Below are 18725 nucleotides of genomic sequence, written 5' to 3'. Positions count from 1 at the left end.
GACCAGTTAAGGCAGCCTTCTCTGGCCCACTGTCCTCCAGGCGGTGCAGGGAATGCCTTTTCTTGGGAGGGTGAAAGCCAGCGTCCCTCCGGATTGATGGGGATGGATTGAGGATTAAATCTGCAAATTAAAATTTAAAGCTCCTGTCCCAGTGGGAGAAATTTGAGAAGAGAATAATAGCACTGTTGAGCTGGAAAGGGACCCTGAGGATCATCTAGTCCAACCCTCTGCAATGCAGAAATATGCAGCTGTCCCATTCAGGGACTGAACCTGCAACCTTGGCATTATCAGCATCATGCTCTAACGAAATGAGTGAGACAGGCTGTGAAGCCCTTTTAGCACAGTAAAAACACTTGTGTGCTTTTGCAGCTTGCTGGAAGCAAGGAATTAGGCAATTCTGCCTTTTTACCCCTCTATCTGTGGTCTACTCACCTTCCCTTCTCTGTCCCGGTTGCTAAGAATGCACCACACGTTTTAGTAACGAAAAGCAAAGAAGCTTTACTTACATTTCAATGCAGGCAGCAAATACATCAAAGTACCATGCAGGTGAAAATATATTTTTGTTACAAAATACCAAATTGGTTTTCTTTTTCTTTTCTTTTTTATATACAATTTTTATTTATTTCCATTTAATAATATATGTTCACATCATTACAACCCACTTTACGTACCTGGCTCTTTAGAGCCTATTGTCTTCCTTCCCTCCTGCCTCATGGCTTTCAAAATTAACCTTTATATCATTGCATTTGTACATTTTCCAATTCTAATTACACTCATTACAAAATTGTAAGCAATTAACATCACTAGCAGGGTTCTAATGAGAAATTTTCTACTTTGATATATTTATTTAAATTTTGAGTTCTTTTGTAATTTCCAAATTGGATTTCAAGAGGGAGTCCAAAAACCTATTGATTTTAGCTGACCTGTTCCAAGTATGACTTAGCTGCAGCCAGCAGGGTGTAATTGTTAGGGCATTGGACTAGGAACTGGGAGACCAGGGTTCAAATCCCCACTGTCCCATGAAGCTTGGGGTTAGGGTGACCTGCCTCTCCCAGCCCAACCTACCTCTCCAGGCTGTTGTAGGGACTAGATGAGGACCAAGAGCTGGGAGAGAGCAGGGTTTGAATCCCCACTCAGCCACGAAGCCTGCAGGGTGACCTTGGGGACCAGTCGCTGCCTCTCGCAGCCTCACCTTCCTTGCAGGTTTATTACTGGGAGCGGGAGAGAGAATGGCGCATGCCACCTTGCGCTCCTCAGAGAAAAAGGCAGCGCAAGAATGCCGCAAAACAAATCCACCTTTTCCTTGCAGGCTCCCAAGACAATGCGAAGGTGATCCACATCAACAAAGTCCACCACCAGCCTCTCCGGGTTGGCCTGGCGGAGCCCGTTGCCCTGCCCTGCCTCTTCCTCCTGCAGCTGCCCGCCTCCCTTGGGCCCAACGCGCCGCCTGACCCCCCTCGGATCAAGTGGAGCAAGGTCCAGTCAGCCTCGGGGCAGCCGGAGGATGTCTCCATCCTGGTGGCCAAGGACAACGTGGTGAAGGTTTCCAAAGGCTACGAGGGGAGGGTCTCTCTGCCTGGGTACCCCTCCTGGCGCCACAATGCCACCCTGCTGCTCTCAGCCGCCCGAGCCAGCGACGCCGGGCTCTACCGTTGTGAGGTGGTGGCAGGGATCCACGACGAGCAGGACCTGGTGCCCCTGGAAGTCACAGGTGAGAAGCATCTGCAATAGTAGTGCATTCTTAAAAATAATAATAATAATAATACTTGTATTGAAAGAATTTCTATGATAAGGAAATAAAGTGATGCAAAGGGGGGGGAGTGAGGGGGGAGAACAAATATAAGAAAAAGAGAGAAACAAGAATGCAAGGTAATATACTCCCATAGATTTTGATATAAATTGATATGGTGTTATTATCCTAATATCTATGTTAGATGTTAATACCCTACTACATTCTGTAAAAACTTATTCCAAATGTTGTCATATTTGTCCGAACAAAGTCTACGTCTGTAAGCAGTCTATTCATAAGTTGCAAGTGTTGTCATATTGTCAGTCCATTGATTAAGTGGTATCATATCTTTATTTTTCCAATTCATCAGTTTCAGTCTCTTGGCCACCATTAGGGCGCATAGAATCCATTTCCATTGTCCCATTGTTCGTTTCCATACAACAGGTATATCATTCAAATGAATATTCTCTGCTGAAAGATTTAACTTTTTCCAGTAGCAGCGGATTCTTAAGAGGGAGTTTTTGTCCTGGTCTTGCTTGTTTGAAACGAGGCTGGTCTCTTCAGCGAACAAGGCCTTTTCAGTAGTGGCACCTCCACAGTTCCTCAAGGGGTCTGATGTCATGGACTGGTTGGATGCAGACTCATGGTGGGAGGAAACAGCTGGGGAACCCCCAAGGGAAGAAGGCTCAGAGCCCAGGGAGGGAAGTCCAGAATCAGAGGCAGAAGCTGAAGCAGGAGAAGAGGATGGAGGCCAAGAGACAGAGATGGGTCAGGCTGGTGAATGAGGAGAGGCATGAAAAGAGAGGAGGAGAGGTTGGCTGCCTGCAGGCCCAGTCTCTGATTGCCTGGGGAAAGTGCTGGAAAGGAGAGGACTTAGAGGGCTGTGGGGAGGCCGGGACCTTCAGTCTCGGCAACTGCTTCATGGGAGCAAGACCTACTGGGGATGAGCGGCTGTGCTGATTAGGCCTGATGCTCAGCCAAGTCTGTGCAGATCGTGTTTTTGCTAACAAAGAGTTAACTCCAACTTGAAGAGTGTGACTTACTGCTGGCTTTTGCTCTGCATATTGAAACCAGCTCTTAGAAGGAAGTGAAAAATATAAAGCGAGCAATGCCACATGCACGAAGGACCTCAGGATAAGTGCCTAGGCATTTTACACCCTCTTGTGCCCATTTCCTTGCCCGCCCAGGTGTGGTTTTCCACTACCGAGCCGCCAGCAACCGCTACGCGCTGAGCTTTCCAGAGGCCCAGAAGGCATGCGAGGAGAACTCGGCCATCATCGCTTCCCCTGACCACCTCCAAGTGGCCTTCGAGGATGGCTATGACAACTGCGACGCAGGGTGGCTCTCTGACCGCACCGTCAGGTACATGCAGAAGGCCACCGTTCTCTGATTTATAAGGAGCAATCCTGATTTCCTGTCTCAATTCTGCCACTGGTTAATACGTCAATTTGCCCCCCAATTTGGGACAGCTTTAAAGGGGGGAAGGAATATAAAAATTCCTAGGTTGTCAGTAGCTACCTGTAGGCGGCTTCTACACTTGCTGGCTCTTGATATCACACAGGCGCCTTTTTGCTTAAAACATTTTTGGTTAGGCAAGTCTGCCCAGATATCTCGACCGCTGATGTGCTTTAGGTTTTTGAGGGTTTAGTTTTTTTCTGATTGCGTCATTCTTTTTGTAAACCGCTTTGAGGTTGTTATTTTTTAACAGAAAAAAACCCCAAGCGGTAGATCCATTTAATAAATAGGTCCATTAAATAAATGGATTAATAAATTAAAAAATAAAAATAAACAAGGCAGCTACATCCCCTCCAGCATCAGAGGCAGTCTATCTTTGAATCCCTGTTCCTGGAAATGGCAAGAGGGGAGTTTTTCTGCTGTTCTCAGATCCTGATTATGGCGTTCCCATTGGGACCCCTGGCTGGCCTCTGGGAGAGCAGCAAGCTGGACAAGGTGGGCCAGTGATCTTCTCATTTTCTTACAAAGTGAGAAACAGTCTAATAAGGCTCTGGTTCTAAGATGCAACCTTTCCAGACCCTCCAAGTGTGCCTATATTCCATGGACAGTCCTGGATTTAAAGAAGCTGTTTCTGTTTCTGATTTGATCCCGGAATGTCCCGCTTTCCCTATTTTCATCCAAGAAACGTTGGAGGGTTATGCAACCCCTGAGCCAAGGAGATAAGTAAATCACAACCTTTAGAAGACATCTGAAGGCAAACCTTTTACAGTCATACCTCGGGTTACAGATGCTTCAGGTTGAGTTTTTTTGGGTTGCAGACCTCCAAAACCTGGAAGTACCGGAACGGGTTACTTCCGGGTTTTGGTGGTTGCGCATGTGCAGAAGCACTAAATTGCACTTTGCACATGCACAGAAGCACCAAATCGTAACCCGCATGTGTGCAGACACGGGTTGCGAACTCTGCGGGTTGCGAACGTGCATCCCGCACGGATCACATTCGCAACCGGAGCGTCCACTGTATAGGGAATTTGTTTAATGTTTTATTATGTTTTTATATATGTTGGAAGCCTCCAACATATTATGCCACCCATCTGACTGGGTTGCCCCAGCCACTCTGAGCAGCTCCCCACAAAAAAAGAAGTAAAACCACAATACAACATCACACATTAAAAAATTCCCTGAACAGGAAAACAGGATGTCCCTATTTTCATCGGAGAAACATTGGAGAGTCTGCCTTTTTTTCGTAGCTTCCAAGAGGGAGGCTGGGGAAAACAAATAGGGACCCTTTGCTGAGTAATTGTGATACGTGCTGATACCAAGGTGGGCTCCCTGTCCTGCCTCCCACCCCCATTTCCCCCTGCCCCTCCTCTCCCTGGGTTGCCCCCCTGCTCTGTTCTTCCCCCCTCCCTTCAAAGGCATTCCAGCTGCTGGACCTCCATCCAACCAGCTCTTTTCCTTTGGCAAAGGATTCTGGGAGAATCCTGGCTTGCAGTGCTCCCCCTCCGTCTTCCCTCCCATCCAACGCTCCCCCTGCTCCTTCCTGGCACAGGTACCCCATCACCCTCTCGAGGCCTGGCTGCTACGGCGATCGCAACACCCTCCCGGGAGTCCGGAGCTATGGGGAGCGGGAGGCCGGGGAGGCCTACGATGTCTACTGCTACTCGAAGGAGCTTCGGGGTGAGTACGGCCCGTGCAAACGGAGCAGAGGGCGAAATAGACTCAGCCAGCACTTTTGGAAACAGAACTACAGCCGTCCTTTGAAATCCAGACCTCTCTGAATTTTGCAGTGCAATTTCTCGGTCAAGCAATGGGTGCAGAGCCTTGTCGCCAAGCGAGTTCTCCCCGGAGCAGGCCCCATTGAAGTTAATGGACCTCTAAGATAACCATGGCCATTATGCCTAGAATCTTACTTTGGGTTGCTCCCAGCTAATCCTGCTCAGAGCAGTCGTGCTCATTGTTTTCAGTGGGTTGACATCTTATTCATTTACCATTATTTCTTTTGTGCATTTATAACATACCTTTTCTCCTAGCAGCTTAAAGTGGCATATGTAGTTCTCTCACCATAACAACAACCCAGTCAGGTAGGCTAGGCTGAGAGGCAGTGGCAGGCCCAAGGTCACCCATTGAGCTTCAGGTGCTGAGTGGAGATTTCAACCTTGGCTTCCCCGTTACTAGTCTGACACTCTAACCACTAGACCACCGCTGCCTCTTCCGTGCTAACTTCCAGCATCATGCAAGAGAAATAAATTTATGGGTCCAGATTTCTCCTTCAAGAAGAAATGTGTGAGAGAGAAAGAAAGAGAGAGCCAAAGCATTAGACCATGGTGCTGATAACACCAAGGTTGCAGGTTCAATCCCTGTATGGGACAGCTGCCTATTCCTGCATTGCAGGGGGTTGGACTGGATGACCCTCAGGGTCCCTTCCAACTCTACAGTTCTATGATTATGTCAAATAACCTTCCCAAAGGGAAGCAGGCTATTCCTGGGATAGCTCAGTTGATAGATCATGTGACTCTTAATCTCAGGTCGTGGGTTCAAGCCCTACATTGGGCAAAAGATTCTTGCATAACAATAATAATTCAAAAACAAGCATGCATGGACCTGAGGGCCCCCTTTGGGTCTGATCCAGCAGGTTTCCCTTACATCCTCATCACAAGCAAGTATAGCAATGGGAAGTAGCGCCCCACAACTCCAGTCCACTGCCCCAGTGATTGCAATGCAAACCCCAGACTTATCTGCAGATTCCACCTTCTGATTCACAGACCCTCCCGGTGTCCCTGTTTTCCAGGGACAGCCCCGGATTTACAGAAGTAATCCCTGTTTCTTATTTGATCCTGGAATGTCATGCTTTTCCTTAGGGCGTCCCTATTTTCATTGGAGAAATGTTGGAGGGTCTGGATTCACCACTACCCCTTAATCCAGCATTTGCCAAGAGGCCGTAACCTGCAGCTCCCTTTATCAAACACCAAAGCCCAGTTTTGTTCTGTTTTAAGACATTTTCTGCCTTTTGGATGTCAAGAAGAAAGGTTCCCAGACAGCCACGCCGTGTTTCTGAAAACAGCCCGAGAAGATTTTAATCCTCAGCCTGTTTAGAAATAAAACACACATGCAAACCCAAGGGAGCGCTGATGGATCGTTGCCTGGGGTTGATCCTCAGTCACGATGAGCAGAAACGGCCCATTTCAACAGCCCGAGACAGCTTTGCTAATGAAATGAAAGGCACCATCAAAAAACCATTGCAGGCTTCTCCCGAGATCCCGGAGGGGGAATCGCAAGCAGGCATCGCTTTGATAAATCGGCCACGCTCGAGTTCCTCTTTGTCTCCGCTGGAGAAAGGGAACAATCGAACAAAAGGGTAACTTATCCTGTCTTGGCTTTGTTCCTTAAGTAATGATGGTTGTTTAAGAAACATAGAAACCTCAGAGTCTGGCAGAGGCTTCTCTGAAGCTCACTCAAGGCCAAGGGTGAAGGCGGGGGTCGCCCTGGACCCCCACCCTGGGCAACTTTGCTGCCAGCCAAAATGATCAAGGGGATGGAGTGACTCTGGAAAGGCTGCAGCGTTTGGGACTTTTAAGTTCCAAGAAAAAGCGAACGAGAGAGATGAAAAGAAAAGACTTCTTCACACAACACAGAGTTAAACTCTGGAACTCTCTGCCACAGGAAGCAGTCATGGCCACCAACCTGGATGGCTTTAAAAGAGGATTGGACCCATTCAGGGAGGAGAAAGCTCTCTCCATTAGCTGTGATTCCTGCATTGCTTCCCCACAGGCCCTGATAGCTGTAGGTTATGAGAAAGCTAGAGCAATAATCCACCAACAAATTTGGGATATGGAACAGCAATGCCACATGAGAAAGGTGAATAAACACCCAGCAATAAAAGATAATGGGAGAGGATTTACCCCAGCAAATTATTTATCAAAATTACAAATACCCAAATACAGACGGTCATTTACTCTCGCTAGATTCAACGTGCTGCCACCTGCCTTATTGCAGGGCAGATTCGAGGGTAAACCATAATAAGTGGAACGAGTCTGCCCCTGCAACTTGATGGAGGTAGAAACTGTCTCTCATGTCTTGTTACACTGCCGTTCTACGGGGATCTACGCTCGGTATTTATCACTCCTGTTATACAAAAATCTCCAAATGGGTCTGAACTTCAATGTCTAAAACTCCTGGTAGAGGACAAGGATCTAGAGATCACGCTCAGGGTGGCCAAATTCTGTGCGACATAAAACTTAGGGAACAAGCTGTACTACCAAAATGATTAAGGTTTTAAATGACAATTTTAGGTTGTATTTTAGTGATCAAGATTTAATATATATTTTTAACTGCTGCTGTATTGTCTCTGTTATACCCAATTGCAATTCAATGTATTCCTGTTGTGTTTTATGATTTTCCTGATATTGTAAGTGAGCCGGAACTGGTCTGTGACCGTAATGGTAAAATTCATTCATTCCTGCATTGCAGAGGGATGGGCTACATGATGCTTGTGTCCCTACAACTCTACAATTCTGTGATTCTATGATTCCCAAAGGAGACCAGAGCAGCAAACCTGCCAGTAACCACTCATAGAATCATAGAATCCTAGAGTTGGAAGAGACCCCAAGGGCCATCGAGTCCAACCCCCTGCCAAGCAGGAAACACCATCAGAGCACTCCTGACATATGGTTGTCAAGCCTCTGCTTAAAGACCTCCAAAGAAGGAGACTCCACCACACTCCTTGGCAGCAAATTCCACTGTCAAACAGCTCTTACTGTCAGGAAGTTCTTCCTAATGCTTAGGTGGAATCTTCTTTCTTGTAGTTTGGATCCATTGCTCCGTGTCCGCTTCTCTGGAGCAGCAGAAAACAACCTTTCTCCCTCCTCTATGTGACATCCTTTTTTTATATATTTGAACATGGCTATCATATCACCCCTTAACCTCCTCTTCTCCAGGCTAAACATGCCCAGCGCTCCCTTAGCCGTTCCTCATAAGGCATTGTTTCCAGGCCTTTGACCATTTTGGTTGCCCTCCTCTGGACACGTTCCAGTTTGTCAGTGTCCTTCTTGAACTGTGGTGCCCAGAACTGGACACAGTACTCCAGGTGAGGTCTGACCAGAGCAGAATACAGTGGCACTATTACTTCCCTTGATCTAGATGCTATACTCCTATTGATGCAGCCCAGAATTGCATTGGCTTTTTTAGCTGCCGCGTCACACTGTTGGCTCATGTCGGTTAGAGCATGGTGCTGGTAACACCAGGGTCGTGGGTTTGATCCCCACATTGGACAGCTTCATGTTCCTTCATTGCTGGGAGCTGGACTCGATGATGCTCAGGGTCTTTTCCAACTCTATGATTCTATGATATAAGTGCATCATCTCAGATCGTTTAGTGTGGCAGCACCCACACTCGTGGCCCATTGATACAGGTGCCTTCCCTGTATTCTTTTGGGCGCCTGCTAAAAGCATTCTTGTTTGGACAAGTCTGCTCAGATGCTTTAGAAAATTGATGTGGACTTTAACCTGTCTGGGAATTTCAACGTTTTGTATGTTTATTCTTCTTCTTCTTCATCATCATCGTATTTCAAACTGATTTTTACTGAAGTTTTCACAACACACTCAAGTAATAACCTAGGACAAACAGAATCGAGAAGACAAGAAAGAGAGGGAAGAGAGAAAGAGAACAAGAACAGAAAGGGAAAAAGAGGAGGGGAGACGAGAGAGATAAGAAACACCAAAGACAACAAGGGGCTCCTTCTGTTCTCCTCCTGCTACTTTACATTAGAAAAAGGACTCAGTTCAACTTCTCCAATTTCTGTTAAACCACATTTCTTTTTAGTCAAAGTGTCGCTGCATCGTTCACTTCTTCTCCCAACAAAAAGTCCAAGAGGGAACCTCAAATTGTTGTTGTTAATAATAATTAGCTTTACCTCCACTAATTCCCATCGTAATTCCTCTGCATTGTAGAATAATAGTATGTTTCCCTGATAACTTTATTGCTTTAAGTTTCTGCAAACTGCTTTGAGTGGTTTGTTTGAGGGGATTTCAACCTTTTTTCATTCCCTGCTTTCAGGAAAGGTGTTCTATGCCTCCAGCCCCGGACGGCTGACGTTTCAGACGGCTCAGAAGCACTGCCTGAGCCGAGGGGCTCGGCTGGCGACTGCAGGGCAGCTGTACCTCGCTTGGAGAGAAGGGCTGGACCAGTGCGACCCAGGATGGCTGGCTGACGGAAGCGTCCGCTACCCTATACGGATCCCGCGGAAGAAGTGTGGTGGGGACGAACCTGGCGTCCGGACAGTCTACCAGTTCTCAAACCGGACGGGCTTCCCAGATCCAGCTTCCAAGTTTGATGCCTACTGCTACAAAGGTTGGGTCAATTGGTTGAGTTTAAGTTTTATGGTGCTTTTCCCGCAGCAAGCTGTGACCAAAGCTGAGAAAAATCAAAACACAGAGCAGTGGAAATGCAAATACTGTATGTAAAATACAGCACAGAGGATTTGCTCTTTGTTGAGCAACTCTGTCGTCATTTCGGCATTGTTTCATTTCCCTCCTTCCAATGAAATGATGTTGCTTGAAGGATATTCAGGGCAGACGGAAGCTGGCCCTTGTCCACACACTCCTCACTCCCACAAGATGCAGCAGTGTCCAGGCTGGACGATGGGGGTGGAGATGTTCCTTCAAGTACACAGGGCTGAGGCCATTTATGGCTTTCAAGGTTAGCACCAACAGTCTGAATTGTGCCTAGAAACATACTGGGAGCCAATATAGGTCTTTCAGGACCGGTGTTCTATGGTCCCAGCAGCCACTCTTAGTCACCAGTCTGGCTGCTGCCTTCTGGATTAGCTGCCGTTTCCAAGTCACCTTCCAAGGTAGCCCCAGGTAGAGCGCATTGCAGTAGTCCAAGCAGGAGATAACCAGGGCACTCACTGGGAGCAGGTATGCAGGGTCTCAGATGGCGCTGGTAGACAGCTGCCTTGGACACAGAATTGACATGCACCTCTATGGACAGCTGTGAGTCCAAAATGACTCCCAGGCTGTGCACCTGGTCCTTCAGGGGCACAGTTACCCCATTCAAGACCAGGGAGTCGTCCCCCCACCTGCCCGCCCCCTGTCCCCCAGAAACAAAACTTCTGTCTTGCTGGGATTCAACCTCAATCTGTTGACTGCCATCCATCCTTCAACTGCCCCCAGACACTTCACTGCCTTCACTGGTTCTGATTTAAAGGAGAGGTAGAGCTGGGTATCATCCGCATATCAGTGAACCCCCAGCCCAAACTACTCCCAGCGGAGTAATTTTATGAAAACCCTTTTGCTAGACAGGGGATGGGAGACTTCCCATACTTACAGGACCACCTCTCCTGGTCTGCCCACAGAGGACCTTAAGGTCCATGAATAACCATAGTTTAGAGGTCCTGGGCTCTAAGGAAGTCAGACTATCCTCCACCAGGGCCAGGGCCTTCTCAGTGATGGCTCCGACCTGGTGGAATGCTCTGTCCCACAAGACCAGGGCCCTAAAGATTTAACCTCCTTCTGCAGGGCCTGTAAGACAGAACTATTCCGCCTGGCTTTTAATTTGAACCTGGCCTGATTTTTTGTTCCCCTTCCTTCCCTCCCCCTCCCCTTTCTATGAAGATTACCCGCTCTGGGATCCCACAGCTGGTTCTCCCTGGTCTCCTTGCTGGCCCAAATGGGACTAATTTAGCCAGCTAGCCCTGGTGATCATCTAATGTTTATTGGATGGATTTTCCCCCTAAATTGATTTTTGATTTTATTGTTATTTATGTTTTATACCGTATTTTATGCTGTTTTTTGTAGCATCAATTAAGTGTTTTAAATTTGTTGTTAGCCGCCCTGAGCCCGGTTTCCTGAACTGGGAAGGGCGGGGTATAAATAATTTATTATTTATTTATTTATTCCCACGCTCAAATCCTGCGTGCTGCAATGGGATTGCCAGGCCCCACTGTCTCCCCGCTCCCTGCAGCCCCTCCTCTCTGAGGTGACACAATTTAAGGTGCAATCATTCCAGACGCACTTGGAGCTGGGAAGTGGTCAGGGGACGGTGGGATGCAATTTTCTTCTCCTCGGCCCAAGCGACTGCAGAAGTTGCCTTTGGCGATGCCGGCTGATTTATGAGCACACCCTTGGCATGAGGCAGAGCATAAAATGGCATTTCCAAACTCCCTTCCTTTTAATAAAACAAAGTGCCTGTACTTGTATAGCAGCAGTATCATTGGGGGGGGAGCCAGCCGGGGCTGGAGGGGGGGCAGGAGTGCGTGAGCATCGTAAATCCAGGTCTTTCCTATTCTCCACCTCTCTCCTTGCCTGTTCTCACAGCTAATTAACAGGCGGTATAGAATCAGAATCATAGAGTTGAAAGGGACCCTCAAGGGTCATCTAGTCCAACCCTCTGCAACGCAAGAATCAATTTGGAGAGGGAGAATTCTGCATGGCATGGAGAAAGTGGAGAACTTTTCTCCCTCTCTCCTACCACTCGAACTCATGGGCATCCAGTGAAGCTGAATGTTGAAAGTTTCAGGGCAGATAAAAGGAAAGGTTTATTCACACAGCACGGAGTTAGTCTGTGGAACTCCTTCCCACTGGAGGCAGCAATGGCCACCAATTTGGATGCCTTTAAAAGAGGACTGGAGAAGCAGAGGGCTATCGATGGCTACCAGCCACAGCGGCTCGGCTCTGCCTCCACAACTGGAGGCCAGAATGCTTCTAAATACGAGTTTCTGGAGCTGCAGGAAGGGAGAGTCCTGCTCTTGTGGTCAGATCCTGCTTGCTGGTTCCCCACAGGCATCTGGTTGGCCGCTGAGAGAAGAGGCCGCTGGACTAGATGGGCCAATGGCTGGTCCAACAGGCTTTCCTTACATTCTTCTGTTCTCACACGAAACCTCCATGTTCAGGAACAATCTACCTCTGTTACCGGAGGGTTCTGAGGTGGCTGTCGCCTCCATCCCCACTTGTGGGCTTCCCATTGGAGCATCTGATGGGCCACTGGTCTTGGGGCCTGACCCAGGACGGCAATTCTTATGTACTAAATGCCTCAGAGGGCAGGAGATTATGGCTAGGAAGATGAAACATTTTAAGGCTCTGGGAAAGTTCTTAGACCAAGATAAAGTTTGCAAACCGGGACACCACTTCCGGTTTTGCAGAGTTCGTAAACCGAATAGTTCGTAAACTGAATGTTCTTCAACCGAGGTACCACTGTATTTGTCTGCTGAGTTCATTAATCACATCTTATATTTAGCTGCTGCCTGGGGGTTGGCGGTGGCACTGCACCTGGACCCGCAACAAAAAAACAAACTTTGTGATGAGTTTCCCCACCTTTTTTCCAGAAAAAAAGCACTGCGTAAAGGTCAGCCTCAAACCCAAGCGGTCTAATACCTCTCTTCTTCTCTTTGCAGCCTGGCAGCCACCCACAAAACCAGGCCCAGCCACAGTGGGGGTCGACCACGGCCAGGTGGCTCGGGAGCCCATGGATCAGGACTCTGAGGGGAGCCAGGATCCAGGCATCGAGAACGTCTTGGTGGAGCACGATTCCCACTTGCCGCTGCTGAATGAGCTTTTCCCCAAGGAGAACGACGACACTGTCATGTCAGGAGACTCGAAAGAGCTCTCAAAGGATCCCTACGCTCCCTCGCAGAAGGCCGCCGTCCCGTTCCTGGAGGAAGACGAGCAACTCCAGCTGGTGACGGCTTTCCCGGCTGGGTCTGTGGATCCGTGGGAGGAGAGGGCGGCACCAGCCCCAAAGGCAACCCCCTTGGATTTGGAAAGTCCCGCATCTACAAGACCATTCACCGTCTCCATCCCGGGTGGGGCGGACGGTGGACATCCGTTGGATACAGCTGACCAAACTCCGGTTGATGAGATGAAGGAGCATGGCGAGATGACCGTTGGCAAAGAGTCAGCCAAAGCCGGTCAAACCATCACCAAGTCCCCTCCTCCGGAAGACTCTGACGATGGCTTACCACCTGAGGACGTTGCCCATCCAACCTCTCCAACTTGGCTACATGGAACCGCAGAAGGGAGCAGCTCACTCAGCCCCCAGCCCCCGTTCCGGACCCACAGCCCCAAGGGGCATCCGACCTCAGCCCTCCCCCCGGTGCCTCACGGAGGCCACCCCTTTGGCACCGAGGCTCCTCCGGCTCCTGCTGGCCTCCCTGAATCTACCCGAAAGAGCATTTACTCCGGGCTGAATGGGCGCTACTTCCAGAGACGGCGAGAGGAAGAAGGAGACAGTGGCGGCAGCCAGCCGAGCATCGGCGGGGGAGACGGCACCGCGGTGCCCACGACTCTCTCTGTCCTGGCGCTGGCAGTGCGCACGATGGCAGACAACTCCATTGAGGCCACCGCGAGGGAGGCACCGAGCCCTGCCTCTGCTCTACGGGGCGGGGTGATCTACGCCTTCTCCAACGAAGTGGAAGGGAATGGTAAGTGAATCTCCAGATTTGTTTTCATTTCAGTCAAACCCAGAGCTTGTGCTCTGAAGGTGCAATGAGTCACATCTGAGGTGACGTGTGCATGGTTCGTCCTTGCCACCTCACAACAGCCCTGTGAGGAAGCTGCCCAGGGTGACTGGAGCAACCCAGTCAGATAGGTGGGGTAGAAATCATCATCACATACCCACTTACCTATGGGACTGCCTCTCCTGGTATGCCCTGCGGAGGACCTTAAGGTCCACAAATGACAACACCTTGGAGGTCCCAAGTCGCAAGGTGGTTAGATTGGTCTCAACTAGGGCCAGGGCCTTTTCAGTACTGGCCCCGACTTGGTGGAACGCTCTGTCACAAGAGACTAGGGCCCTGCGGGACTTGACATCTTTCTGCAGGACCTGCAAGGCGGAGCTGTTCTGCCTGGCCTTTGGTTTGGACTCAGTTTCCCTCCCCTTATGGTTTTGATCTATGGGCTACTTTTAAAATGAGGCTGCATTTTAAATTGCATTTTAACCTGTATTTTAAATTGTCCCCCCCCCATTATGTTTTTACTGAAATTTACTGGCCAGTAGGGTGGGGTATAAATAAAAAATTTTCTTATCATCATCCCTCAAGGTCGCCCAGGGAGCCTCTGTGGCTGAGGGGGGATTTGAACCCTGCTCTATCCCAGGTCCTACCCCAACCCCCTAGCTGCTATCCCACTCTGTCTCTCACCAGGTTATCCTATCTCTGTTGCTCTCTTGACCTGATCTACCCCACAGGATTGTTGTGAGGGCAACACAGGGGTAAACCCATGCCGCCTTGACCCCCCTATGGTGATTACGATTATGATGATGATGGTGATGGTGATGATGATAATAAATTTTATTTATACCCTGCCCTCCCCAGCCAAGACTGGGCTCAGGGCAGCTAACACCAGGTATAAAAACAATTGATTAAAATGCAACTTAAAAACAAGAATAAAATACAACCTTTAATTGCAGCCTCATTTCAGTAGAAACTCAAATCAAAAACTTTTTGGGGATGAAAATGTCAAATCTTCACCAAGGCCAGCTATCCAGGCTGGTCCTACGTGGGCCAGAAAAAAGTCAGGGAAGTCCTCAAGTAGGAGTTCCATCACAATGGATGCCTAAAATCTGTCATCCCCTTTCACTGTAGCCCCTTTCTCTTGCAAAAGTGGCACCTGCAGGAGGGCAAAGGGCTCTTGTTCTGGGTCCTGGGGGATTTCCCACTGGAGCATTTGATGAGCGCCCTTTGGCCTGATCCGACGGCTGCAGGGCTCTTCTTAGTTTCTTACGATTCCTAAATGGAGCCTCCATGGGCAGAGCTGGTCTACCACAGAACAGTGGAGAACAAGAATGGGTGAAGACTATTTGCTCTCACATCCTATTTGTGGGCTTCCCTTTGGGGCAACTGGTTGGCCACCATGAGGACAGGATGCTAGACGTTGGAAGGCCACCTGTCATGGATGCTTTAGATGAGATTCCTGCATGGAAACGATATGATAATCTTTATTGTCATTGTCCCATCCAGAACAACGAAATTGAAAGAATCTACACCAGACATTCAAAAACCAACAAGCCTGCTATCCCAGCTATCCCAGCCTGGTTAGCCCCCCAAAAACTCTGATACCCCATAATTAGATACAATATACTCCCACAGAGACTACCTTACACTGCGTTTAAAACCAAAATCGCATTTGGATAGAAACTGTTTCTCAGGCGGCTAGTCCTATTCTTTATAACCCTGGACCTTCTTCCAGAAGGCAGAAGCTGAAAGAGATCAGGGCCCCTTCCCTTCCAACTCAACAATTCTATGATTCTACAGCTGGGTGGGCTACTGGCCTTATCCTGCCACTGCGGGGCTCTTCTGACATCCTTAAACGAAACATTTGTGGCACTGCGCTAATTTATAGTAATTCAGGAAGACTGCTCATAATACGTCCACCTGATGAATCCCCCATGTTCAATTTCTCAGGGCTGAAATGTTATTAGCTTCTGTGGAGGCATCCCATAATAGTCAAGACTCCCCTTCATCTGCCTTGCCCTCTGCCTACCCTTTATCACCCCAGAAGCTCCCAGTGCTGAGCCTGTCATTTCCTCCTCCTCCCTCTCTCTCTCCCCCCTCCCCAAAAGACCTGCCATCACCTTCAAAACGCCCGCAATCCACAGGCACAAAGTGGGCATTCTATGCCAATTAGAGCATGTTTGCATCTTGATGGGATGCACTTATGCATAATTTCCGCTCAGAAAAAAAGCCTTAAAGCCAATTAAGGAGGAAGCGTATGTATGTTTGTGTGGTCTCTGCAGGCGGAGTTATTTTGCAAATATGCATAATTTTGACACTCAGGGTTATGTGGAGAATTTGCCAGATTGTCCCAGGCGATGGCACTCAAATTAAGAGAAAGTAGCCAGGCGGTGAGAAGTCAGGGTGGGAAGTCAAGATGTGTGGGAAATGGTCTAGGTGAGAAGGGCAAAATTCTCTAGGATCAGAAAGGGAAAGAGAGAAATCAAGCAGGGAGCATTCAGGAAAGTCTCACACCTTGCAATGATTCTAGATTCACATAGGTAGGTAGCCGTGTTGGTCTGACGCAGTCAAAATAAATTTAAAAAATAAGAAATTGTCCAGTAGCACCTTAAAGACCAGTGAGGTTGTCTGTCTCCAAACACAGCTCCCACCCTGAGCCAGGAGGTTTTATAGCCCTTCCAAGTCAGGGGTATGAAAGATTCCCTGGATTCCAGTTCTTTGCTGGGCAAGCTGCACGCAGGAGGGAATATTGCTCCAGCTGCCTGTGTGATTGTTTCAGGACTGGTTATTGTTATTGGTGGCTTGAAAAAGGGGCGAGACGCATCTGCAAAGGAGACTTATCTAGTGCAGAATCCTGTCCAGCCAGATATCCCAAATGGGAAGCCCCCCCCCCCCCCAAGCAGGACCCAGCACAAGAGTCTCTCCCACTCCTGCAGTTTCAGCAACTGGGACTTCGGAAACATTTCTGCCTGCAGCTGTGGAGACGGAGTCTAGCCACCAGGCCCTCTCCTCCAGGAATTCTTTTAACCCTCTTTTAAAGCTGTCTGGGACGGTGGCCATCCTGTGGAAGGAGGTTCCATAGGGCTTATCTCCCACCATTCAGCAGAAGCGTTTCCACTCCAGAGGCTGCTGATCTCTCTTTCTCCAAAACCTTCTGAGGGCCAGGTGGTTGAGGGAGGAGCCAGAGGCAAAAGAACCAGGCTTGGCAACGGGGGCTCATTTTTACCTTTGTGAAGTCGGCCGCTTTTGCTGGGGGACTAGATGAACCTCGGGGGACTTGCCAACTCTAGGATTATTTGATTCCAGCCGTGCAACAATCAGAGTTTTTTTGGGGGGGTAACGGTTTCAGCTGTGCACACACACACACACACACTTCTCTGTTCACGAGCAAACAGCATCACCAGAGTTTGAGGACGCTTACCCAGTCAGGCAGAAGCTGTCAGGGCAGCTGCACCCCCCCCCCCAATTTCTCTGATGAAAAGAAGGACATTCTATTCCATGGGTAGGCAAACTAAGGCTCGGGGGCCGGATGCAGCCCAATCACCTTCTAAATCCGGCCCACGGACAGTCCGGGAATCAGCATGTTTTTACATGAGGAGAATGTGTCCTTTGATTTAAAATGCATCTCTGGGTTATTTGTGGGGCCTGCCTGGTGTTTTTACATGAGTAGAATGTCTGCTTTTATTATTTCATCTCTGGGTTATTGGTGGGGCATAGGAATTTGTTCATATATTTTTTTCAAAATATAGTCCTGCCCTCCACAAGGTCTGAGGGATAGTGGACCGGCCCCCTGCTGAAAAAGGTTGCTGATCCCTGTTCTATTCCATAATAATAATTGAGGTATTATTATTATTAATACCCCACCCACTGACTGGGCTGCCCCAGCTACTCTGGGCAACCCAGAAAATAGGGGCACTTGGAGGGGGGGCGGTCTGAAACTGCAAAGCAAGGCCGGCAGGGCATGTGAGCCCAAAAGAGAGAATTGGGGGGCCACGTTGGACCCCTGGGTCTGAGGGCTCCATCACCTGCACCTGTGGTGCATAGGAACAACAACCAAAAAAAAAACCTTTAAGGATGCTATCTCTTAATCCCCCACCCCCTGGAGCAGAAGAGGACCTCAGCAGCCAGGAACAGCCTGCTAATGAGGAGGCAGTTGCCACGGCAACCACTCCAGAACGCTCCCTTGCATCAGTCATGGCGGGAGCCTTTTGTGACTGTACCACGGACAAACGGGTGGTTGGCGTGTGGCAGGGGGAAGCAGAGAAGGTCAAAAAGGAAGAGGCCATATTCAGTGGGGGAAATTTGGTGTGTTCTATTTATTCTCCTTTTTTTAATTATGCATATGTCTTAAGAATTTATTTATTTATTTATTCAATTTATATACCAGCCATTATCCAAAGATCCCATGGTGGTGTGAAACATTAAGGACATAATATAATAATAATAATAATAATAATAATAATTAATACATAATACACTGCTGTTGCTGGCATCCATTTCTTGAGAGACAATGGAGTGTGCCTCCAGGGGTGAAGTCAAACCTCCCTGGGGCGCAAGCCTGGGCAGTGTGTCTGGAGGTCCTGGGCTGTCCAGAAAAAAGACCCCCCTCTCAGCCTCACTGATGGGGTCCAAACATTCAGCCTCATTCAATGAGGTTCTAGTGTTATGAGAGATAGAGGAAAACCTTCCTCTTTTTATAATTTTTTAATTAAATCTTCCAAATTATTACATACCCGCAATCACATATATTGTGGTTTTTTGCTGCTCATTTTCTTCTTGACTTCCCATCCCTCCTTCCCTAGTTTTTTTATTCCCCCTTAACAGCTGCATTAGACACACCTGCATTTATTTTCTAAGCCCCCAAAATCCATTGCTCATATCCCAAATCCTGCATATGATTTCATATAAGGAAGATAATTTGATTGGTAGTCCTACCAATGGCCTGCATTCTTCTATGAAAATATCACCCTTTTGTCCTCTTATTTTAGCAGTCGGTTCCACCATTTCTGCACAGTCCACCAGTTTTATAAACCATTCTTCCTTAGTTGGAATCTCTTTTCCATTTCTGTGCATGTAAAGTCCTAGCTGCAGTTGTCG

At 48.4% G+C, this 18725-nt stretch overlaps 1 protein-coding gene across 2 annotated transcripts in view; it reads left to right on the top strand.

Moving 5' to 3' along the window:
* The window catches only part of NCAN (neurocan), a 61397-nt gene that overhangs the window by 23832 nt on the left and 18840 nt on the right, over positions 1-18725 (top strand). For both annotated transcript variants that reach the window (XM_081895369.1, XM_081895368.1), the window contains exons 3-7: positions 1310-1711; positions 2917-3091; positions 4734-4861; positions 9236-9529; positions 12573-13598. In XM_081895369.1, coding sequence (XP_081751495.1) covers positions 1310-1711; positions 2917-3091; positions 4734-4861; positions 9236-9529; positions 12573-13598 — 2025 coding nt within the window. The remainder of the gene's footprint in view (positions 1-1309; positions 1712-2916; positions 3092-4733; positions 4862-9235; positions 9530-12572; positions 13599-18725) is intronic.

This window comes from Podarcis melisellensis (genome assembly GCF_964234715.1).
Source record: "Podarcis melisellensis genome assembly, chromosome: 18".
NCBI lineage: Eukaryota > Metazoa > Chordata > Lepidosauria > Squamata > Lacertidae > Podarcis > Podarcis melisellensis.
The sequence above is the reverse complement of the archived record's forward strand: the minus strand, read 5'-3'. Positions and strand labels throughout refer to the sequence as shown.